The sequence below is a fragment of the Electrophorus electricus genome, chromosome 12, assembly GCF_041902795.1.
Source record: "Electrophorus electricus isolate QZ-2024a chromosome 12, ASM4190279v1, whole genome shotgun sequence".
Lineage (NCBI taxonomy): Eukaryota > Metazoa > Chordata > Actinopteri > Gymnotiformes > Gymnotidae > Electrophorus > Electrophorus electricus.
The window spans coordinates 7,617,852-7,642,360 of NC_137508.1; the positions used below are offsets into that span (position 1 = coordinate 7,617,852).

Sequence of the window (24,509 nt, forward strand, 5' to 3'; positions counted from 1 at the left end):
TTATGAGTCACAAAAAGTCAGCAGCTCAGTATATTACTCTAATCACAGCTGGGTGAAAACAGCACCCCAACATAATGGAAGCCGTCTTTATGTGAGAACATTTCCATCATATTATTGATGAATGTTTTATGGGATTTAATCCATTAGCAGGACATGTGGGTGTGAAGAACTGGAGTGATTTCATTGTAGTGGGGGAATGAGAAGGGGCAAGAGTTGGGAGGGCAGGACGGTGGGGCGAAAGGGAGTGAGAGCAGCCTCACTGTGGCTGGCTTCATATGATGAGGGAGCAGGATGTGCTCAGCAGCAACCTTTAAACACTCAACAGTAAGGCAGCTGTCTGGATGAGCACTTCTTCACCAGGAGAGAGAGAGAAAGGGAGGGGGGAGGGATGGAAGAGAGAGAGAGACGCACATTTCTGGAGAAGGATTTGAGAATATGCTCGTTGTTTTGAATGTCAGAATATGTCAGTTTGGGCTGTGTAGAAAAGTCAAGTCTGGCATTGTAATGCATATTGTGTGTCTCAGGAGAAACTTTGCGTTAATTAGAAAATCCAGGCTGCTTTCATTTATTTAGTGAATGCAAAAGAGTATAAACACACCCATTTGTGTGATGTGTGAACTTTACCCCGAATGCTATTTATGGTATGAACTTACAAAGTAACTTGCAGGTTGGCCTACCTACCTGGTGATGGAACTGCTTGCAGGGTAGCTAGCCAAAGCCTTATCACTTTATAAAGCTCTCTGCTCTTGGTACCCAATTCAGTGAGTGCATTCAGTGAATAAGCACAGGCCAAGGCCAAGGTGCTCAGCTGGGTTTGGCGTGCAGGGCTGGGTTTCTGGGCCAGGGGGAAGTTTGCTATCTGATATGGCCAGACTGTGATTAGAGGCAACTGGAGTCCTGTACTTTGATGGCTTTGTTCTTTTTGGCCCCTTTTCTGCTGCGCCACTGTGCGTTTGTTGTCGCGTCTGTTTTATTAGTGACGGAAAGGCCACATCGTAGTGAAAAAGCTCCGAAGCGGGTGGCAAGCACGCTACAAGGGAGCGTCTGTGGTGGCAGGCGGGGCAGCCACGTCGTGCTGGCAGGGGTGGAGCTGAACAGCCTGCAGGCCCAGAGGAGGCGCACATACTTTGGGCAGATTTGGAAGCGATTTGTGTAACCAGGGTGACCCGGACCTCTGCGGACGCGCTTGTTGGGGGGATTTACCCCGGCCAACGGGAGGGATGGACAGCCATCAGCCCGCTAAGCCACGGCGCAGAGCCTCTTAGCTGGGCAGAGGGCGAGCGCAGGGGAGTGGGCTGGCGAGCCGGCGGCGTCTGGTTCCATGGCGGGCTATGCTGGGTGGGTGGAGAGCGCAAGCTAGGCTTGGCGCGCAAATCTGGTCCTGCCCTGCACCTGTAGGAACAACGGAGCGTGATTCTGAAGACGTATCATGAAGAGACAGTGTCAAATTGATCAATTTGTTGTCAAAATATTTGATGTTTAATCTATTATATGTGAAGTACTCTGAACTATATTTTGGAACTAAAATGAAATTAAAGGCATTAATTGTTCATGTTGTTAATATTTTGCCTATGTAGTAATGCTGAAAACATTTCAGGCATTCATGTCGGAAATGGCTTCGGGTTGAGGATTATGTCTGTAGAGTTTTGCTCTTGATCAGGTTTTTCTCATTAGTTTAGTGAATACAAAAGTCCATTGCCTTGAAAGTAAAACCTTTTGCTCACTCATTAAGAACCGTGAGGGCTCATTAAATGATAAGTGTGTTGCGGCAAACATTCATATGTGTACACCCATAATGTCTGTGTGCCGCCTTCTAAATGTTAAATTTTTTGCACCACTTAAAATTGTACATGCATGTGTGTTGATGATCATTAAAATATTGTAATGAAAAATTTAAATTGGTATTGGCCAGTTTCTACTGCCTGTGTGCTATGGATCTAATTGTGGCACAATGCTATTTTCCTTTGGTTTTCTGAATATGCAGGTAGAAGGTTTTCTCAGCAGTAGTTTAGCATAGCAGAAGCTCATGCTGATGGCTGCAGTGGGACTGGGTGTTAGTAGAGGCTCAGTGACCGCGTCTGCATAGCATGCGCTGGGCCCAGTGAGCCCTCTGCTCCGTGTCTGCTCCATCCACCCCCGCTGCGCCTGTCTCTGGCTGGAGCAGGCTCGGGCGTGCCAGCCCCCGCCATCCCAGAGTTCCACCGCCACGCTGCAGAATGCTGTGGTGCTCGCGCAAGTAACCGTTACGCCGCAGAAGGAATGGGCTGGTGCCCTGTCACGGAGCCAGCAAAGAGTAGCACTCACAGGCTAGTGAAGAGCCACACAACCCGCTGCCAGCGAACACTTCATGCCCCAGCTCGCACTGGAACAGGTGTGTGTGGCAGAGAGAGGGAGGGAGAGGGGAGTGCCAGGAGAGGAGAGGAGAGGAAAGAGGGATGAGGAACAAATGGAGGTGAAAACAGGCATGCTTTGTGAGAGATCTGCTTAATGCAAGACTTACCAGGTTGTGCCATTGTCACGGTAGCAGCACAGTGCAAATGAAAGCCCACTGGAGGAGGTTTGAGGAGAAACAGACTCTGTTTCGTAGGGAAAATAGAAGCTTTATTCAAATAGGAGAGGGTGTTGCTGCTTGCTGACGAAAAGCACTGGGCTGATTAACCCGAGAGTGGGTTGTTGTGAATGCATGAGTTGAATTGCAGCCAGTAGTACTCCAGTCTTTGTTAGGTGTAGGAGGCATGCTAGGCAGGGGACTGCACAGGGGAATTGGCAGGCAGTGGCTGGCTGTAACCTGTCATATGAGTTCTAAGTTGGTCTTTTGTGAGAAAATAGCAGTTGCCAGCATGCAGAGGTGGTGATTTAGCAGGGAGATAAGCTCTCTGTAATGGCAGGGTGGAATAATTCTCATTTAAGTAGGTGGGTGATTCCAGCCTCTTGCTCCAAACCTGCTGGGATGGCTTTCACGCCTGTCATGTGGTGAGCACTGCTCCCTTTCAAGCAGAGCCCTTTGATATGTGTACATGTACATGTTCTCACTGTAATTGAGTGTTTGAACCTGGAGAGAGTGAGTCAGGCACTATTGGAACAACGAATAATGAGAATCACCTGAAATATAATGAATAAAGGTGCTCTACAATGATGTTAATACACATGCAACCTTTGTTAATACACATTCTCACTCTCTCTCTCTCTCTGTGTGTGTGTGTGTGTGTGTGTGTGTGTGTGTGTGTGTGTGTGTGTGTGTGTGTGTGTGTGTGTGTGTGTGTGTGTGTAGTGTCTCTTCATCAGTTGAAAGGCAGCCCCGTGTGTGATAAAGCTGAGATGGAGGTGAAAATGTGCTCTGTGCGCATGCTTCTCTCTGCTTGTCAGCCGTGTATTTGCTCGTTTACATTCCCCAAGCACTAAGGGCACTGGAGACAGCTGAGCAGTCTTATTAGTCATTACTGGCTGATCGATACAGGGAGGAAAGGCAGACGTCTGTCTCTGCATGAGAGGGAGAGGGAGACAGAGACAGAGAGGGGAGAGGGAGAGAGAGTGAGCACTCAGCCACTCACGTCAGAGCTGCAGTCTCCCAGACAAGGAGAAAAAGACTCCTTTAACACCACCCCCTGTGTTGACAAAAGCGCACAGGGCATTTATTCTCTCTCTGCTGTCTCTGTAGAGGGGTCTCAGGAAAAAAGAAGGGTATTGTTCCAAAGGATGAACTCATTTTGTGTTAAAGGGAATATTTTATATGGTCCCTTGCAGAATCTGTTTGATGGGGAGTGAGACAGCATCAATGCAGCAGTTCCTGGCTTTTGTTCATCCTCTAGTTGTGTGGTACAGTGCTAGAGAGAATGTGTATCTTATGTTTTCTTTCTCTCACCCTCTCGACTTGTGTTTGTGTGTGTGTGTGTGTTTGTCTGTGTGTGCGTCTGTCTGTCTGTCTCTGTGTGTGAGCATTCTGAGAGAGAAGGAGACCAGAAACCATTCTTGAAAGCTAGAGGGGCACTTAGTGGAGTGTGAGGTATGGAAGCGTGGGGTTAGGATGGGGTTGGTCAGAGGAGGCAGACCTGGCTCCATGCCAGCACCTGCCATTCTGAATTTGTTCAATTGCCATGGCAAGAGGTTCAGCTCCACTCCCACCACACACCCCACCCGGACCAGAGTACTGCCACGGCTCATTGCACCCACGATGCACCATCCTCACCACTGATTCCCATCTCTCATCCCTCGCTTTTCTTCTTTCTTCCCCTTTTCATCCACCCAGCATGAGAAGGGAAGAGCACCCCTTTGTAGTAGGATCACTGCTTACAATTCACTGCAGATGAAAATGATATGATCTTGAGAGAGGCATGGTGCCATGGCCCTGTTTGTGGAAATACAGGACTGCAGTGCCCTCCAGTGGTAAAGGCTGAAACTGCAGATTGAGGTTTTGAGAAGGCTTGTCCTCGTTAGTAAAAGATGGCTCTGATGTTCATTGTATTTTAATTGATTTCTTTGCAGTTGTCTTGGCATGGCTGTGCTTGTCTCATATATCACCCCTTCCTTGCAATTTTGTAACATCATTTTTTTATGTTTCAGTATTTTTCTTAGTTTTGTAAATACTATATAAAAAAATTAAAATAAAAAACATTTTAAAATGGTAAACTTTTTTTTTTATCAAGGTTTATAATAGGACTGTGGTGTTATATTAGTTTGCATTTCAGCTATTTCCTGAGACCTGGCAGAATAGATTAATGTCAGCTTCCCATTCTATCTGTCTCCCTCTCTCTCTGTCTTTCTCTTTATCTCTTTATACCTGTCTCCCCCCCACTCTCTCTCTCTCTCTCTCTCTCTCTCTGTAGCTCTACTGTCATCGTGGTGTGAGGAGCTGGGCCGGCTGCTCCTGCTGCGGCACCAGAAGAATCGGCAGAGTGAGCCCCAGGGCAAGGTGCCCATGCAGGCGCCCATGAACTCCATGAAGCCAGCGCTCTCCCACAGGTCAATGCGCACAGGCCAGACAAAAGCACCGTCTGACCCTGCCTGACACCATGTCAAGCCCTACGCAAACCGCCACTCTCACCCTGTTGCCTCTCTAGCTCCAATTCTTGTCCAAGATGAGCCATCCTGATAGAGTACACTGTAATGGCCACCCATTTCACCAGGCTGCTAACCAGGTTTCTTGCACCAGGTTTGTCTAAGATGCCAGTGATCCAAATCTCACCTGCCGAGCTGTGTAACCATTACATTGCTGCAAGATATCTTTGATAGCCATAGCCTATGACTTCAAGTCTCTGAGTCACAGAAAAAATATTTGAAATCTTCGTTTAAACTTTTCTCTGTATTAAGGACTTGAGGCTTTAGAGTTGTTTGTTAGTAGAGGGAAGAAAGGGTCTCTGGGGGGTCCAAGCCAGAGAGAAGCACTGGCTCCACAGAGTTATGTTTAATAGAACATTCTGTACTCAGGGCTCAGGCCTGGGCTCTGATTGGTTGCCTGGGAAGTTTCCCTGGCGAATCCTACAGCTTCGGTTCTATGGGAAACAATGTGCTCTATTCAGGAGAGAATTCTTCCTCAGAGTCAGCAAACCTCTGTGTAGCCACCCCATAATGCTCCAGACCCCACTTTATGGAGCTTGGATATTAATTTCCTTCCTCAGACATTTTGAATACAGTATGGGATTTGTACGCCAGGTTGCTGATGTGATGTCATTGGTCATTTTTTGCAGTGATGGGTCCTTTCCATATGACACTGTTCCCTGGCAACAAAATACCAACCAGGCTCCCGGCTCATTGTCAGTGGTGACAACGGTGTGGGGGGTTACCAATACATCACAAAGTCAGGTGAGGCAGACAAGAAAAAACATGCACTTATACATTAAACATTCCCTTTGGAATGCTTCTGTGGCACTATTAGGAACACAGACAGCTGAAGGATTTGTAAATGCTGTTGCCTTTAAATCAGGTTTTGGGTAACCCCATGGCCAACACCAACAACCCTATGAACCCTGGAGGCAATGGAATAGGGTCGGGCATATCAGCCAGCAACCAAGGGATCAACTCCCCTCAGTTCCCCGGACAACAACAGCAGTTTTCAGGCAAAGGGGGCTCCAACCAGGCCTACATGCAGCAGGGCATGTATGGGCGAACAGGGCATCCTGGAACTGCAGGTTTCAGTGGCAGGTGAACGAGCACATCCCAGTCAGTCGCAGAAACACTGATGGGAAGATACTAGACGAAGTGTGGGGCCTTTCCATGCTTGATTCCCTGAGAAATTCAATAAGCTTGGGCAATGTGTCCATTAGTGATATTTGATATATGATTATAATGCCAAGCAAACACTTAGCTCAGGGAAGTTAGTCTTCCAGGAGTTTTCTCAAAAGAGATGATATCACCTTCACATTGTGCCAAGCAGACAAAGAGAGAATAACGGTCAAGAAAATAAATGACCCAAAATGCAGATTCAGTGACGTCAGCTGTAGTTGTTTTCAGTCTAAAAGGAGGCATTCCAAAATGTTGCAAATATTTACTGTTTGAGCTGCCAGTAACTTGAGGGATGATGATGTTGCTTTGCGGATTTACAGTTACCCAGGTGGTCCGAATGCTCCAGGTGGAATAGGCATGCCCCCCCACACCCGGCCGCCATCGGACTTCACCCAGCCTGCCGCTGCAGCTGCTGCAGCTGCCGTCGCTGCCGCCGCCGCCACAGCAACGGCCACTGCCACGGCCACTGTAGCCGCGCTGCAGGAGACCAACAAGGACATGAACCAGTACGGGCAGGTGGGTGACGCCAGCTGCCTGCCAACCCCCTCCCCCCAGCCGCACCGCAACAGCGCTGTCAAATCCATCTGCTCCATTGTCCACTAATCACCTCTTGCTCTCTATTCTAGATGTGCTCCTCATTTCAGATGGGACCCACGCAGGGCTATAACAACCAGTTCATGAATCAGCCCGGACCCCGTGGCCCGCCTGCCATGGCAGGCGGAATGAACCCGGGCGGAATGGGTGGGAGCATAAACAGCTCCAACCTCAGCGGCCCACCCATGGGCTTGAACCAGCCCCGAGCTCCAGGGATGGGTCCCTTTGGGGGCCATGGCCAGAGAATGCCCCAGCAGGGCTATCCAGGGCCCAGGCCCCAATCCATGCCCATGCCAGGCACCAAGAGACCTTATCCTGGAGAGGTGAGAACTGACTCTCAGTCAGCAAGATTAGGGTTAGTTGTTACTGTCATCACTGACAGTACACATATCTCTGGCATTATTTGCATTTTGTTATTGCTATTGCATCTGAATAACTTTCCACCAGCTTCATATTTCTATTTGATTGTGTTTTAGCTTTTTCATTCATTTGGTACAACCTCTCTGTTCAGCCTAACTATGGGGGTCAGCAGTTTGGACCAAATGGACAGTTTCCCAACCAGCAAGGACAGTATCCTAACCCAAATGCATCCAGAGCCCTGCCCTCACCCAACTACCCGGCACAAAGGATGCCAGGCCAGCAGGGCTCCGGCCAGTATCCCCCTTCAGGGGTGCCCATGGGCCAGTACTACAAGGTACTACTACAAGATTTCAAGAGCTCATTAAATCAGAAACCAATTTAATACTTCAGACTGCAAAACTGAATGTCTTACTCTGTTTCACCAGCAGGAGCCATTTAATGGTCAAAACAGCAATTTCTCTGCAGGTGGTTATGCCTACAATCAAGGCAATGGGGTAGGTAGTCCCACTTATTAACATTATCTTATTATGCCTCTTGTTATTCATTGAATGATGAGTCAGGGCATGATCTGTTCATTATGTAACGTGTAATACAGATGTCTTTTCTTCCTATTCATAGCCTCCGCGGCAGGTTGTGAACTATCCTCACTCGCCAGTTCCTGGGAACCCCACACCACCCATGACTCCAGGAAGTAGTATCCCTCCATACCTATCTCCCAACCAAGACGTCAAGCCGCCATTTCCTCCTGATATGAAACCAAACATGACGTCCCTACCTCCACCACCCGGTAAGTGCCCCAGATGCAGCACTGCAAATCTGTTCCATCCTACTACTAGTGTTTTTATTAAGAACCCAGTCAGTCTGTGAGCAGTGAACATTACAGAACTCTTTGATCCTCTCAACACCTTCAGGTTAGGTGGGGGAAAATCCCACTGCACATTTATCTTACAGCATTCATTTTTCATTATCCATTCACAGTGCATTCATAATGCATACATTTCACTGGGAGGGTTGAAACCATGTGACCCTGAAAGCAAAGTTCTAAATGCTAATTCTGTGTGTCCTAACACCATATGAGCAAATGCTCCATCTGCTAACTCTCTGTCTGCTAACACCGTGTGAGCTAACGCTGAGTGTGCTAATGCCACATGAGCTAAAAGCTTGTGTTGCCTTTAGCTAACCCCAACGAGGAACTGCGGTTGACCTTTCCCGTGCGGGACGGCGTGGTGCTGGAGCCTTTCCGCCTGGAACACAACCTGGCTGTCAGTAACCATGTCTTCCATCTGCGGCCCTCCGTCCACCAGACCCTCATGTGGCGGTGTGTATCCCACATACTGCACAACATTACTTCTAGCATGGTGTGATAACAGAGGTGTGGTATGATAACAGAGCTCATGTGCTAGCATGCTAACCAGGTGACTGCTGTTGGCCATGGCAGGTCAGACCTGGAGCTTCAGTTTAAGTGCTACCACCACGAGGACCGGCAGATGAACACCAACTGGCCGGCGTCGGTGCAGGTCAGCGTCAATGCCACTCCGCTCACCATCGAGAGGGGTGATAACAAGACCTCCCACAAACCCCTGCACCTGAAGCATGTGTGTCAGCCGGGGAGGAACACCATCCAGATCACAGTCACAGCCTGCTGCTGTGTAAGTCCCTCTGCACCAATGCTAACAGACACACATGTTTAATAGCAGCCTGGGATCTCTCTGGCAAAACATGCGATACTAACACTAACAGCGAACAGCCATGTGGTAGGCTGCAGTTCTGCATGTGCCCTCCGCATCGCTGTCCCAGCATTCCATGGGAAAAGCCATCAGCGGACACGTTGTTACCCCATCATCGTTGGCCTTAACCCAGGATCTGCTCTCGTTGCAGTCACACTTGTTCGTGCTGCAGCTGGTGCACAGGCCGTCGGTGAGGTCTGTTCTGCAGGGCCTGCTCAAGAAGAGACTCCTACCCGCAGAACACTGCATCACCAAAAGTAAGAGCGCCCTCCACCATGCCACTGTATGCTCACTGCCCTCCTGGGCTAATTCCCATACCCAGTTAGATCCGGACGCTTAGCTCGTCCATGCCCTTCTTTCCTTTGGCCCACTGCTGTCTGACTCATCATCTCTGTGCACAGTAAAGCGAAACTTCAGCAGTGTGGCAGCATCTTCTGGGAATGCCCCACTGAACGGGGAGGATGGCGTGGAGCAGACGGCCATCAAAGTGTCCCTCAAGTGTCCCATCACATTCCGGCGGATCCAGCTTCCTGCCCGAGGTCATGACTGCAAACACGTACAGGTGGGCCAGAGACTGAACAGCTCAGAAACATGTCAAACAGGTCAAAACACCTGAATGTGAGGGGAATTAGGGTTCTAAGGTGTTCTGACTTAAGTAAAAAAAATTGAGAAAAACATGACATCAAAATATCATCTGCCAAAAAATATATAGGCTTGTACAAAACCTCCCATTTCTTATCATTTTATTTTCCCCAGAGGTTCTTTATAAGCACTTAGTTTGATGTTTTGCTATGATCTTTTACTCCTCACATCAGAGCTCATTTCTGTGTCCTGTATGTTTCCCTCATGCTTATGCTGAATGTTTCACAGTGTTTTGACCTGGAGTCCTATTTGCAGCTGAACTGTGAGAGAGGAACGTGGCGATGTCCTGTATGCAAGTATGTTGTAATCCTCAACCATACTTTTTCTGAGTGCTGGTCTGAGTGGGTGTTTTTTTCCTTGTAGACATGCTTTCATACAGCTTTCTCTGTCCCCAGTAAAACCGCATTATTGGAGGGTCTGGAAGTGGACCAGTACATGTGGGGAATTCTCAATGCCATCCAAAAGTACGTATGGGCCAAATAAACAACCTTGAGGACTGACTCATTTAGTACTGAGTAGCGCCCACCCATAGAAAGTATTTAGCCTCAGAACCACCATCTTCTCTCCATGTTTCTGTTTGTTTTGTTCATGTTCTCACATGGCACAAATGTGTTGATGTTCCTCTTTAGTTCAGAGTTCGAAGAGGTCACCATTGACCCCACGTGTAGCTGGCGGCCGGTGCCCATAAAGTCAGATCTGCTCATAAAGGAGGACCCGGATGGTCCTCTGGCCAAGCGCTTTAAGACAATGAGTCCCAGTCAGATGATCATGCCCAACGTGATGGACATGATCGCGCAGCTCGGACCAGGTCCCTCGCCCTACACCTCCATCCCTCCCCAGCATGCAGGGAACAGCGGCGAGTACGGAGGCCAAGGTAGAGGTCAGCAGCCTGGCCAGCTCCGGCCTGCCACTTCGCCTGCCTGAGGGAAATGGCTTTAAATGTTTTACAAGATTCTCTTATTTGGCTCTGCCTAGTTCAGCTCTTTGATTCTTAGTCTTAACAGTCATATAGACTTATGCTTGTGGGCTTTTAAATGGCTGACCCGAGCACCTCTCTGTTCTCTCCATCCTCCTGGCTGGCTTGTCCTCAGGGCATGGCTTTTTATTGCTCTTCTCTCTTTATATCTGCCAGGCAACAGTTACCAGGGCCATGGAAACTTTGACTTTCCCCATGGTAACACTGGTGGAGGAGCTCCCATGAATGACTTCATGCACGGGCCGCAGCTCTCCCACCCACCGGACGTGCCCAACAGCCTTATGGGGCCAGACAAAGCCCTCGGCCATGGCATGCCCGATTCGGTAAGAGACAGAAACCTGGAGCCACTTCAGAAGTCTGCTTCAGCCAGCCATCTGGAACCTCACTGCTCTCATTTCTGCAGTGTTTACATTAGACATTCAGCATCTGTGTTTTTAATTCAAACATGAACAGTGAACCAAACCCTTCCACTACGTTGTCTGTACACGTTTTACCTTCCAACAGCAGGCTCTTTGGAGTTTTCTTTAGAAACCTAGAAACCTACAAATCTTTCTTTTGCCATTTTCTCATTTATATGGGGGAATGTTCATATCTAGGGCATTTTTGAAGATGGAAATTGGTAAAGTCTTCATTAAAACTGTGGAGGCTGTGCCTCCCAGAGTGTAGTTTTATGCTTTTAGGTCATCTGCATGGCACTTGCAACACTCTGAATGGTATGGGTGTTCTGGCTGTCACCTGGGCGCTGGCCCATGCTCCACCCATGCACAGCACCTCACTGCCACTCTCTCTCCTCCCCCTTTAGATGCCCCATCCAGTGAGTGCTGAGCAGTCCCATGCTTCCATGCAACAAGGCATGCACGCATCCCCCCACCCCAACAGCCAATCAGCACAGCCATTACATCACAGTGGCCCCCCATCCTCCCAGCCCCCACGCCAAGCCCCGCCCACACAGCAGCAACCTGGCCCCAACAGCCACCCACACAGCGACATGACCTTCAACCCTGCTGGCGAGGGCCAGGTGGGCAGCCAGGGACCGGCAGACATGCCCGAGCCCTCTCTGGACGTGAGTACTCACATCACATAATGCACTTCTGCTTTACTCATCTCTCTGCTCTGTATGACGTTGCATGCTGGGAACATTGTTGCTGGGAACAAGTCATGATCGGCTTACATGCTTTGCTCACTTCAAACAAAGGGAAAAAGGAAGAAAATATAAGGTGAAGTTAGATTTCAGTTCATTTGGAAGGAGCAAATGCAGCGTGACGGTAAAGGATAGCCTGTAGGTGTGTATGTAAACTAAATATGAACTCTACAGACCTGAAGAGTATGTGCTGTTACTTCATGCACGAGAAACCGGTAGACGTGACACATGTCCATTACCTTCCTGCTTTCTAATGTATGTCTTGTCCTCTGCAGCTGCTACCAGAGCTGGCAAACCCAGATGAGTTACTGTCATATTTAGACCCTCCTGACCTCCCGAGCAACAGCAATGATGATCTGCTCTCGCTGTTTGAGAACAACTGACTGTCCTAATCCACCTTTACCAGAGGCACTGATGTGTTTGGCCGTTAGGAGTCAAGATGTACCCTGAGCACCAATTCAGTGCTTTTCAAGCACGCAACACTGTTTCTCCTGCCTCTTTTCTTGTGTAAATATCTCACTCTTTTATGAACATCCTTTTCCACCCATGTAAGGTAGCCATGTTGGTTGGCACTACAGTGATACCTTTCGATACTAATATGAAAAACTGTGCAGCTATAATCAGTTCATATGAAATATATATATATATATATATATATATATATATATATATATATATATATATATATATATATATATAAAAGTGTGTGTGTGTGTGTGTGTGTGTGTCACACAGAAGAACTGTATGTGTGCTCACTAGGAAAGTGTTGTAGCATTTTTTTAATCAGATTTTTTTCTTTCGTGAAAAGCAAGACCTGAATAGGAAAAAAAAATCTTCCTGTACTGGCTTGTGTGTGCCCACAAGCTCTTTGAAGTTTGTTCTTCCAAGCTTTACCACCAAGACTTCCCAAATCCCCGACTAGTGTTCTCCACTGGATGTCCGCAGCGGTTGTCAGAGTCCCTTGGAAAAAGCACAATTTGTCAAACTGCAACAAGAAGACTGCAAAGGAAACATCAAAGGGATGAATGCTCTCATCACAGCCCTGGAGAGGATTAGCATCACAGTGATCTGGTACTCCCATCTCAAAGACTGGGCCTCTGAACCCCTTAGCCCCTCATATGTGGACCATGTGATCATGGGTCCCTTCCTAAGAAGCCCCTCAGCTCTGCACATCATGTTGTATCATCACTCCCGTTTGGTCCATCATAAATACTCATGAATATAATATTCAAAAAGCAAAACAAGTCCCAGAGAGCATTGTGACAATTCTTTTTCATTTTTTATAAATGTTATTTTGATTTTTGGATAGGAACAGCAAATGTTACTATTGTTCATGTGATAATGTGCATCAAAAGCCAGCACTGTGCCTCCATCAGAAGTCTCTCCATCTCAGAGTGCTGTGGGATTAAACTCAATGGCCTAGGCAATACATTTTGTAAAATAAGATTGCAGTTACTTTTGAAAGATGAGGGTTGTAACATCCGACCCTTCCATCAGTTGTGTCTTCTGGGGGTCTTTCACAGTTAATGCATGAGTGTAGCCTCTCCCAGGCTTCTTATGTCTTTGGCCCCTCACTACAAGACTGCATACAGTATGTTTAATGTGCAGTTGTGCCAATCACCCCTACTAGTTTTATTGAGGAAACCAAGTGTAGACTGACTTTTTAAAATTATTTTTATCAGTGCTTTCAGATGTGTTCCTCTGTTTTATTTTAGTCAACATTTCCAACATGAGCTATGGTCATGTAAAAGAACTATGTTTGTTATGCACAATATATTGTTCATGGTATGATTACTGTTTTTCCCATGTTGTTGTAACTCTCTAAATGTACAATGTATGTGCGTTTATTGCAAAATGGCCATGTATTACCAAAGTTCTGTGTAGTGATTGGAGGAGGTGGCCCAAATCAAGGTAACATTCTAGCAAAGTAATGTCCAGATTCCATGATGGTTAAACATGTGACATCTTCTTTTCCATCATTGCATTAACATGACAATATATTTACAGTATGGTATTGTATGATTCAGTGACATTTACAGGAAGGTCCTTGCTTCTAGATGTTACTTGTCTGTGTTCATGAACATGTATATGTAATTATTTCGTTGGCTCTAAACCTTCAGAAAAAATTATTTAACTGCACACTTAAACCTCAGTGCAAAAAGGTTTAACCTACAAAAGGAGTCTAAGAAATTGATCCATGTACTTACAAAATGGGCCCAACAGCTTGCCTCATCCTGAAAGAAATCACTTAACACATCACACTAAATATAATCAGATGACTGTTTAACAGTTATATTATGTAACGTACTATTCAATATAGTAATAACTGAAAAATAATATTCATTGCTCCCCATGTCTGTCTGTAATTTATAACCCTCTGGTAATAATCAAAATTGTTCTCATTGTTTTCAGAATATTTTAGTTTGTGCTGGAACAATATGATTATGATTATTTGTTTGAGTTTTTAATTGATTACCATTTGCAATATATTTTTGAATGCATATTTACCCCCTTTTAAAAACTTTAATTTATTTTGTATTACAGACCTTTTTAGTGTTCAGTTATGTACATATACTGTGTTTGTCACTGACACATTTTAAGTCCTTCCAAACAGGAACATGTGGATTAACCTATATCTCCAGTTGCTTTGTAGTTTCCTTTTTTTTTTTTGTTGGTGTTTTTTTTTTTTTTTTTTTTTGTTATTGTTGTTAAACTAATGCACTGCCACATCTTTGTTCCCACTTTGTAGACTTCTACAGGTGAACTGAGTTGAAATCTCTACTTACACTTGGGCCACACTGCAAGTTGAGCTTAGTCCATGTTTTATACCTGTCACTTACTGTAGCTGTACAGTCACTGAGGAGATAGTGTAAGCAGAGGAGCTGGTTACAGTGAAAAGATGTGGACGTGGCCTGTCCCCTACTCAGCCACAGGTCATGATAGGAAGTGGTGTTGAAGGGAGCAGGGAGAAGGGGACATAAGGGATGCATGTACATATGTAAATGACAAATAGAGAACCGTTAACAGAAATGTATTCATTTTCCCCAGGGGAATGTGCATTGTGTATTTAGAATTTGTAAAGCTTGCATCCTCCTATCAGACTCGAATTGGGTAAAAATGAATCTGTGTTTGTTAGCGTCTGTGGAACTTCTCGCCATTTTTTTTTCTTCAGTTATGTAAAATATTTTCAACCCCCTTTATCAGGGGAATTGGGGGGTGGGGGTGGGGGTGGGGGAAGAGACACATTTGTTTTACCTTTGTGTAATATTTAGCTTATGTGTATTGCTCCATTACCTGTGTACTATATAAGGTGCTAAAAAAGATAATGAAGAAAATCTTGGGGAATAATTTGGAAGATAGGGATGTGGGGCCTGGAATGGTTCCAAAAGATTGTAACCAAATTCATAGTTTGTACAATTTTGATATCATGATCAGAAAAAAAAAGAAAATTGGTACAATCTAAGATGATTGGCGCATAAAGTGGCAGTTGTCCTTTTGTTTGTACATTCTGTGTACAATCATTTCATATTCTAAACTATTCAGAAGAAAAAAAACTAATTGTGATTTTTAGTCTTGCAAAACTGTATGTAGTTAGATGCTGTGACATCCTAATATTTATCTAATAAATATGTATTCAGATGAACACTGTCTTGAGCGTAAAGTTATATTTTGTGTGACAATCCACGGCCTACAAATAACGAAAGAAACTTATTTACACATGCACGGTGTTCTAATAACCAAGGATGTTCTCACTAATTCACCAGAAACACGGGACGCAATAACACAACTAACCGCACGATGACGCTGTTCGTTTTACTTCAGCCAAAAAAAAAAAAAAAAGGTATCGTGGCTCCGCCATGTCTAGTAAGTGGGTATTGCTCTGGCGCGCCTAGATATTTGCTGTTGTTAAATATTTTTGCCGCAATGTTACAAGTTAAAAATCGTTTGCAATATTGCTCAGTTGCAATTGCTGCACATAGACTACTATATGGACCAGTTATGAATCCAGTTGTCTTCTTGGACATTGCTGCGGACGGCGAGTTTATTGGAAGAATCATAATCGAAGTAAGGTTCCTTTGTAGGTCAATAAATAAAAATATTGGTGCTCAGTTTCTAAATTCCACTTAAAATAATGTGATACGACGTGACCTATTTAAAACAGTAGTCTTGCATTAAAAGTGACGCGAACGTCTGTTAACGCTAGATTGACGTCTCGTTGGAATATGCCGAATATAGCTACAAGAAACCGTTGCGGCCTTGAAAATACATTTGTTTACTAAAATACAGACGTTATTTTTGATACAGCTGAATGCAGATGTTGTTCCAAAAACGGCAGGTATGTTTTAAAGGAATTTGATTAAACGATAAAATTACATTAAAAATTGCTGAAGAATGATTGCTTTTTTTCTTCTCGTTTAGAGAACTTCAGGGCACTCTGTACCGGCGAGCACGGATTTGGCTATAAAGGCTCAGTGTTCCATAGGATTATACCTGAGTTCATGTGTCAGGTATCTGTTGAATAGTTAGTTATTTATATTACCTGCTACTGCCAAATTACTCAGACCGATGACAACTTTTATGATAATACGGATGACAGAGCTGATGTATAATTGCTTTGATTTCTCTCAAAATGTAAACAAATGTGCACAATCACCGAAGCTTACCCTGTGTAGTACACATTGGCTATAAGGGTGCACATGGATATGTCTGTCTTGGTATAAATGTAATATTTAATGATCATGAGAGTTACTGATGACTTTTATTCAGGGTGGAGATTTCACAAATCATAATGGCACTGGTGGAAAATCTATTTATGGAAAGAAGTTCAAAGATGAGAATTTCAAGTTGAAACACACCGGACCAGGTAAGTTAACAAATTTATACCCCCTCGAGTCATTACAAATAAATCTTGTCAGTTCTTTGGAATAACAGGTTCCCACCTTTAACGTCATGCTCACGTCAACATAGTTGTGTGTAGACGGCAAGGTTACTTGCAGGTAATTCCACTAGGTGGCGGCATTGGCATGAGTAGTAAGGAGCACATATTTTGTAATCCACAAACGAATGACCTACTTTCATAGCCAGTCAGCATCAATGTATCGTAGTACATTTTTGGTGCCAGGGATTCCTAAACCAACAAACCCTCTTGATAGATTAACATGACTAAATGGTGTCAGGTTGTGTAATACTTGCCTGGATGTAATTATAGTAGAGAACCATAATTTACCCAATCCAGATGTATGCCCTCTTGCAAAGCTGCAGTTTGTTTCAGTCTCTGTGCTTTCCTTTATGATCTGATCATTGTTGTTGAGCTTTTGATTATGATGTGACCACTAAATCATAACACATTACCTGAACTGTACAAAATGACACAAGCTAATTGATGTTAGTAGCCTATTAGACATTGCGGTCTACTGTTTATTCCTCTGGGTATTTACAGGTGTGCTATCAATGGCAAACTCTGGGCCAAACACAAATGGATCTCAGTTTTTCATCTGCACAACAAAAACAGAATGGTATGCATCCAGGGCTGCATTTTCAACAAATCAAGTAAAACTACTTATGTTTCATAGTGACAAATGGGTCTAATACACAAGGGAAATTTAAGCCCAGATCAGCAAGGCTGATTTTAAGATGCTTTGTCTATGATGCTGTATAGTTTTATTAACCAGAGAGTAGTGCATGTCTTGTAAATCATGTGCCTTATAGTCTCTTTCTTTGACAGGCTTGATGACAAACATGTTGTGTTTGGACAAGTAAAAGATGGCATGGAGACTGTTGCTGTAATGGAGTCATATGGTCTACATGATGGAGGAACAGTTAAAAAGATTGTCATTACAGACTGTGGGGAACTTAAAGAACACTAGACAATATGTTGTATGTCCTTGATTTATATATATATATATATATATATATATATATATATATATATATATATATATATATATATATATATATATATATATATATATATATATATATTTCCAGTTAGTACTACATATGAATGTAAATAACTAATTAATATATTAAAAGGGACATAATGTCTTAAAAAGTCTATTTTATTCATGTAAATGTTATTCACCTATGGACCTTTTAGTGCTCAATGTGGAAGTTTATTTCTGTACAATGTGTGTTTCTGAGTTGTTTTATGTGTTTTATGCTTACTAAGTAGGCACATTTTTGCCCTGAATACCAAAGCCTACCCAAATGTCAAAAACAAGCAAATTAAAAAAAAACAACTTTTACGTATACATTTTTTGGTTTAAAAAGAATGTAAAAGCTGCATATAGTTTGTGTACCTCTTGAGACTGCTGTGAATCAAATGCAGGAGATATTTTGAATAAATTTAAATATATATGAAAGTGGTTGTGATGTGGAATTTCTTTCAGGATATTTGCATCTTGTGGTCATGGCTTTGATTTTTAATGGCTAAAAGGCTGTTTTCCAGATGAGGGATACACCCCCATGCAAATATACTGTTGCGGGATCTATTTTCATAGTCATGAAAACTAGATATACTGCACTTTCAATATATTCACATGATAAAATGCTGAGGATTGAGGAAGCAATCACGTCTTCTGCCTTATGGTTATTTCTCAACCATTCAGTTTTATTCCAAGGTTTGTTAAGTTTCCTGATGGCACATCTTTTTTTAGACAAGACTTCCTGTCCCCTAGAACAGGATGTGACATCATACCTGTGACCATGAAACGTCTCTACCTTAAGTATGGATTAGCTTTGGTATGGCAAGTCAATATCTCTTTTACTCCAGCTGTCAAGCCTATACTTTTAAAGCATTACTATTTTGAAATGGAGGTGGAAGTAGACATCCTATCACTGTAATACCTTATGAAAGTAAATTATGAACTTTTGTGGAAAAACAGTCCTCTACTAAGTGAAACCATATGCAGACTGAGCTCACATTTGTTTGACTTCTCAGATTACAGAGTTGCTATAGAGACACTCTCGTTACTGTTCTGTTTAAGTCTGCATTGTTGTAACAAACTTGATATAATTTGGGCCTCCACCCTCTTGTGAAGTTTTAGTGATTTGGAATATTTAGTTCAATTACAGAAACTTGGCTTTGAAAGGAACGGCAGTTTTACTGCCAACATCTAACGTTCCTATGTAGCACTCACATGTTTACAATTATTACAAGCAAATTAGGTGAATGGTAAAAAAAGATACATCTGTCTTTTTTACTGTGCGCTGTCACAAAGACAAAATAAATGTGCTTTTGTGACATGAATTAAAACCATGAACTGAAGAAAAGGCTCTTCCGCAGCCTTTTGAGCGATATATGAATCTGATCTCAGAAGTACAAGTCTTCTCAAGACTTTACATTTGAATTTCTCTTCCAGCAGCGTCATACTCTAAGACTGTATCTGTGTAATTCATCATCAGCATGCTGCCTCCCCTGTGAAAGCTGTGAGATGGCTGGAGTGGGCCAAATATATGTTAAAATCTTAAAACACATGCAGTTGGCTCAAGCAGAAAAGAAAGAAGTACTGCTCTGTAATATAGTATGATGGCCAAAGAAGACAAAAGAAAATTTAGATTTGATGTTTTAATTCAACAAACTCCTAAAAGCACAAAGTATTCAGTTTTCCTAACTAACAAATAAGGCACATATCGGAATGCCGTTTCATGGACATTGAGCAGCAGAGTTGTTCTCTGGTTTTATTTTCTAGTACAGTCTTTTATCAACCTGCTCTGTTGCTCTGTCCAATCCATTATGATCTCAAATATGTTACAGACATCATAAACGAGAACATAAACATTTCTAACTTTTCACAAAAGTACATTCAGTACATTCAGTAAATATGGATTAATTGGTATACCCTAGTAGTGAAAAAGGCATTTCATTGTAACATCAGTTATTAGTGAGGTGAACGCTATGAAATATTTTTCCAAGAAATAACATGGTCATATTAAATACATTGCACAGAAGTATACTTCTTAAACCAGTTAAAACACATGCACATGCAAACTCAGCAACAGTTCTTTGTCTCACACAAATATTTAAGTAATCATAATTTCAAAAAGATGAAACAATATTTCATAATAATTATTTTGCCATTAATTGGTGACATTTGAAAAACTCAGTTTAATAGAGTTTGATCTACAGTGGTGTGAGTGTCTTTTAAAAGCAGGCTTTAGTCTTATTGCTTTCCTACAACTGCTATTTGAAACACACATGCTATTCAGCAGACACGTATGGTGATTTTGACAGGTATACTAAAACACCTGTATAACTGTAATGGGTAATAAATTTACTGTATACACTGATAATTTCCAAAATAACAAAACACAAATAAATGGCTTTAAAGGCATAATAATTATGTACCAACCATTGAATAATATTCTACTTAGACATCAATATTTCCTTCTTAGTGTAGTTCTGTTGCACTTTATACAAAAAAAGAAGAAACTGCAGAAAGACCTTCCATAAATATTTCCGTAGGATATAACCTAAGATTATTGTAAAACAACATAAAAACTCCCAGCTCTTTTGTATTTCAGAAATCTGCCCTTTTTTGCATAAACAATTTTAATATTGCATCATACCATTCCAAAATAGCTAACTTGAAAATGATGGCGTCGAATATATACATAAAAACACAAAATTGTATCTTGGAAAGGGAAATCAAATCTGGATTCAAATTGAAAAATTTTCAACATCTATACTAGTTTCCAAAATACACATAAATTTCATAGAAAATAAGTTTACACTGAAAGTGAGCTATAAAAGTCAAGTATATGTAATTCAAGACAAACATGCATAAAAGCACTTGTATGGTAAATGCATGTACACTCTACTACCACCACATCTAATTGTTTCTGCCCTCTCTGGCTGTATGAACAGAAAGGGCACACCACTGGGCTTCCGTACACTAAAACACCTCCCCAGAAGAGCAGAGAAAGCAAACAAGTAACCACAAACTCAGCATTAGCAATCTGCTCTTCATTTAAATCTCATGATGGCTGAGCTTTACAAAGGACGCTACGTTCCCTGTGAATACAAGTTCAGTCTGAAAGGATGCAGATGAGCACGTACGCACTGTGCATATACATTAGGAACTGCACTTCCACAAGTGAACTGGCTCTCAGTACATTTCTTCCTTTTTTAATTTCTTTCTCTTTTTTTTTTTGTACATATGTTAAGGCTATAGGCAATCCCAGCTGATACCAGTAATGTGGGGAACATTTGTGAGTCAGCAGTGACTGCACCGAAACCATAGGTTCTTACTCAGAAGAAAAGCTTCTGGCTTATCTCCTACAATGACATTTGATCACAACTCCTTCCATTCTAAATGAAACTGAAAGCAAAGCTTAGCATATAACAACGTGTGCACAGAGCAGCTATTAAGAACAACAGCACACAGTAAAACTACAATTTCTGAGTGAAGAGCTCTACTAGAAGGCTAGGACAAATTATGGTAGAGGTTCATTTTGTGAAATGCAGATCTCACTTATATCTCACTGGTGATTCCTTGGCAACAGACTATAGTGTGATTAGATTTACCATCAGGAAAACAAACCTAATATACAAGCAAAAATGAAAGGAGGGAAATAATTAGTTGGTTTTGTTTTCAGTGCTAATGGGCTCGTTACATTGCCGTCCCATCAATTCACATCTTAGACCAGCATGAGACATGACATTACCTACCAAAACCTCAATGTTCATGATCATGCTAAGCATTTTGGATTAATTCTTTCAGGTGTGGTCTGTTTCTGAGAATATAAAATTTGTATCAATAAATCAGAAAGACATTTTTAGACAACATAAAATATATGAGGTTATAACTTCCAAAGTTTAGTAAACAATTATACACATTCTATATACCAAGAAACGTGTTTCACTGTATATGTACATCTAGGCTTACAATTTTGACAAGACAATATTTTGCTTTCAATAACTTCATTGAGCAAATGCTTACAAATGAGTCTAAAAATTACCTTTGTTACACAAAATAAAGCTACATTTAATGTTATAAAATATTAAATGCTCTTTGATCACAGTCAAATGTGACCAATTAGTATGTAATGTAGCCTTTTAAAACAAATCTTTCAGTGGAGGTAAACTATAGAAAATCCTTCAATATCTTTATATCTTGAAAATACACTTTATATCCATCTCCCATGATAAAATCTCTATACTAAACTACCCTCTTCAAATATTTCCAAATGTCCTCTGTCCTATGACCAACCATTCATAACCAAGTCCAGATCTGCTTTAGTCTTATCTAATTTTAGACCTTTCAAAAGACTTTTCATCATAACATACTTTGTCCTTTTGTCACTTTTTAGCTGTGTTACCTCCATTCCTCGCAAACAGGTGATTCTTTCCCAGAAATTACATCTTTGATGGGATTAACTCCATCACTTGTCAATTTTGTAAATATGCAAACTGCAAAGCTTTTATACAGCTGTGATGTGATTATTCATTCATGGGGAAGAAGAATTCTAAATGTTTTGTGATGTCAAATACAATCTCCAAACGTTCTACAAAAATCCTACATATAATGGCCATACATAATATGGCCATATAAATTCAAAGGAATTCCTCAGGCTAAGTATTTGACCAATTTATTATTTCTGTTTCAGAGCTGGTGGTGGCTTTTTAATATGTAATAAAAGTAAATACTTTTAGTCCCACTAATAAATGCTACTTATGCACAATAGAGATCTAGCTATTTTAAGGCCAATGTAGAGTTGCATAGCTTCACATAGGCCAGGAGCATGCTCTTAGGAGGCCTTTAGCATCATCTTATCACAAGCATAGCGGCACCCATATTCCCAATGATACAGATATAAGATAAAGGAAAATGTGTAATTCCAATGCTGTGTCTATCCTGAGGCAATAAAGGTGTATATTCCAGCTGGCTGTGTGGCATTAAGGTGATGTGAAATCAGTAAAATTGTCATAGGCTACTGCTCAGTAAAATGACTATTGCATAAGATGTTAGCATACTGCATCTTTGCCAACAAACTGACTGCAGTACATTAACTGTGGTGTTTTTAGAGTTAGCTTTAGCCAGCTGAATACTGTAGTGTTCGGTAAAGATATCTAGCATGCCTTGATACGCATGTCAAACATACATGTATGTCAAAAGTAGGAACTTGATATTGCTGCATTTTATACAAGATGATTCTATCCTACAGTAGTTTCTAATGGCAAGAGGTGGGGTTAGGCAATATCTGTGCATACAAACACAGGGGTAAATATCCCAGTTAAGTTGAATCAATTGCACGATGATATAAAACATTACAAATAAATATGCAAATAAAGCTAGGGATGACTAGTACAATATCCCCTGTTAATTCACAGTTAAAATGGTGTGCTGTTGACCCAAAGAACACTGCAAGGCACACTAGGCCCTGTATGACTGAACTAATATAATACCTTTACCACTCAGCACATCCACATAGTTCACTTGGCAGGGAAAATGAAGGCAGAGTCTGTAAACACGCAGTCAAAGAACACAATGTTGAGGTCATCCATTGTGCCTGGTGTGGATAGCAATGCTGTCAGTGACACACTTTGAAACACATACCCAATAATCAATTATACATATAGAACAAATAAATGTTGAAACACGAGGCCCTATTAGCATTAGCAATATTTACAAGAATATTTTGGCACTTCTAACTTTTTTGTGGAGCACTTGGTGGGCATGGCAGAGGGGGAGGGGGCAGGGGAAGAAGAAGGTGGTACTGGGCAGGGACCTGATGATCCTTATTGCACACGGCGACAGTAGTAGCCCAGGACTTTGCACTTCTCACACAGGTGCTGCGGGTGCTCCTTGCTCTGGTCAGAGACATCCAGGCCATCGGGCTTCTCCAGAGGACGCTGCAGAGAGAAGAATATGCTGTCATCCATAATCAGGCCAGGTGATTTTAGCCCATATCGGGATGACTTCTTCTGAATGGAAACATTCTGCCCCTAAGAACTTCATTAAGGCTGTAACTGCTGAGGACCACTGCAAAAAGGCTTTGATATTATGGAGGGTCATATGAGTTCAGGGCTTAAACCATACTCTGGCTCAGTTGGGGGGGCATCTCAAACATTTGGTTAGGACTGGTATCAGATACATACACTGATCACTAGAAAAGATGTTTCAAAACCACTGGAAATGCTTTCAGGAATCCATCTCTCTGGTATGGTTATTCATATGAAGCTTTAAACCAGCATGAGAATTAAGGAGGTGAATAATTTTCTTGGAAATCGTGGCAGATCCTAAGAATATGTATGAGAGCCAGCAGTTTCTGGCTGTTAATCATAAACATTACCACAGTTATTTGTTTTCCCACCCATTGTCATTGCATGATCTTTTCACAGTCCTATTATTATTTCCAGTGTGTTTTAGCTGCGCTTCATGAATTATGGAAAACTAGGTTAGCATGAGCCATTGGGAGGAGACAATGTAACAATAGGCCAGAGTGTGTCTCAAGAGTAAAAGGCTTTGAAAATGATAATATTAGGAAATATTTGATACCACTGTGGATTAAGAATTTGGCTGATGTGCTTGATAACTACAGTTAATTCCTGCTAAACAACAAAGGAGCTCAGTCCTGCAGGCAGCTCTGGGGACTCTCTGTGCTACCTCTGCTTTTTTGTGTGCTCATACTGTAAAAGACATCAGCCTTGCTCCCAGAGCAAGGTGTTCAACTGCAGAATAATGGAATTAATGGAAGCACACCTCCCCAGTGTGCACCCCCTGCTCATGCTCTTGGAGTGCCTGGCACAAGTCTGTATAAATAACTTGATACTGCGTCAGAGGACACTACTAAGGCACTTTCACTCTATTACCCAGCTGGAAGTGTTGGAATTGCAACACCTTTCCAG

The 24,509-nt window shown here is 42.4% G+C and overlaps 3 protein-coding genes across 13 annotated transcripts in view; 2 read left to right on the forward strand and 1 right to left on the reverse strand.

Annotated features, from left to right (window-relative positions):
- The window catches only part of zmiz1a (zinc finger, MIZ-type containing 1a), a 96,849-nt gene extending 81,547 nt beyond the window's left edge, over window positions 1–15,302 (forward strand). For 7 of the 10 annotated variants that reach the window (XM_035531657.2, XM_035531660.2, XM_081724564.1 and 4 more), the window contains 18 exons: window positions 4,824–4,959; window positions 5,685–5,799; window positions 5,921–6,138; window positions 6,540–6,735; window positions 6,846–7,136; window positions 7,325–7,507; window positions 7,599–7,667; window positions 7,792–7,960; window positions 8,350–8,491; window positions 8,612–8,822; window positions 9,052–9,157; window positions 9,302–9,462; window positions 9,771–9,838; window positions 9,938–10,006; window positions 10,172–10,422; window positions 10,675–10,841; window positions 11,321–11,581; window positions 11,935–15,302. In XM_035531657.2, the coding sequence (XP_035387550.1) occupies window positions 4,824–4,959; window positions 5,685–5,799; window positions 5,921–6,138; window positions 6,540–6,735; window positions 6,846–7,136; window positions 7,325–7,507; window positions 7,599–7,667; window positions 7,792–7,960; window positions 8,350–8,491; window positions 8,612–8,822; window positions 9,052–9,157; window positions 9,302–9,462; window positions 9,771–9,838; window positions 9,938–10,006; window positions 10,172–10,422; window positions 10,675–10,841; window positions 11,321–11,581; window positions 11,935–12,042 (2,921 nt within the window). In that variant the 3' untranslated portion in view covers window positions 12,043–15,302. The remainder of the gene's footprint in view (window positions 1–4,823; window positions 4,960–5,684; window positions 5,800–5,920; window positions 6,139–6,539; window positions 6,736–6,845; window positions 7,137–7,324; window positions 7,508–7,598; window positions 7,668–7,791; window positions 7,961–8,349; window positions 8,492–8,611; window positions 8,823–9,051; window positions 9,158–9,301; window positions 9,463–9,770; window positions 9,839–9,937; window positions 10,007–10,171; window positions 10,423–10,674; window positions 10,842–11,320; window positions 11,582–11,934) is intronic. The other 3 variants (XM_035531659.2, XM_027015777.3, XM_035531658.2) reach the window with 2 other exon arrangements.
- A 196-nt stretch (window positions 15,303–15,498) lies between these two features.
- ppifa (peptidylprolyl isomerase Fa) lies at window positions 15,499–18,021 on the forward strand. 2 transcript variants are annotated; one of them, XM_027015818.3, is made up of 6 exons: window positions 15,499–15,724; window positions 15,965–15,995; window positions 16,079–16,167; window positions 16,427–16,523; window positions 17,100–17,175; window positions 17,385–18,021. In XM_027015818.3, exons 1-6 carry the CDS (start codon window positions 15,584–15,586, stop codon window positions 17,524–17,526), a joined length of 576 nt encoding a protein of 191 aa, XP_026871619.2. In that variant the 5' UTR covers window positions 15,499–15,583; the 3' UTR covers window positions 17,527–18,021. The 2 variants fall into 2 exon arrangements, with proteins under 2 accessions (XP_026871619.2, XP_026871620.1); XM_027015819.3 differs by lacking the exon at window positions 15,965–15,995 and having other exon boundaries at window positions 15,585–15,724.
- A 1,190-nt stretch (window positions 18,022–19,211) lies between these two features.
- zcchc24 (zinc finger, CCHC domain containing 24) overlaps window positions 19,212–24,509 on the reverse strand; it is a 28,489-nt gene continuing 23,191 nt past the window's right edge. Inside the window, exon 4 of the mRNA XM_027015792.3 lies at window positions 19,212–23,513. Within this exon, the coding sequence (XP_026871593.1) occupies window positions 23,400–23,513 (114 nt within the window). The 3' untranslated portion in view covers window positions 19,212–23,399. The remainder of the gene's footprint in view (window positions 23,514–24,509) is intronic.

Coding starts and splice junctions, on each gene's coding strand:
- ppifa (XM_027015818.3), top strand. CDS start 15,584: ATGTTACAAGTTAAAAATCGTTTGCAATATTGCTCAGTTGCAATTGCT. Junction 15,725..15,964: donor TTGGAAGAATCATAATCGAA/GTAAGGTTCCTT, acceptor TTTTTGATACAG/CTGAATGCAGATGTTGTTCC. Junction 16,168..16,426: donor TACCTGAGTTCATGTGTCAG/GTATCTGTTGAA, acceptor ACTTTTATTCAG/GGTGGAGATTTCACAAATCA.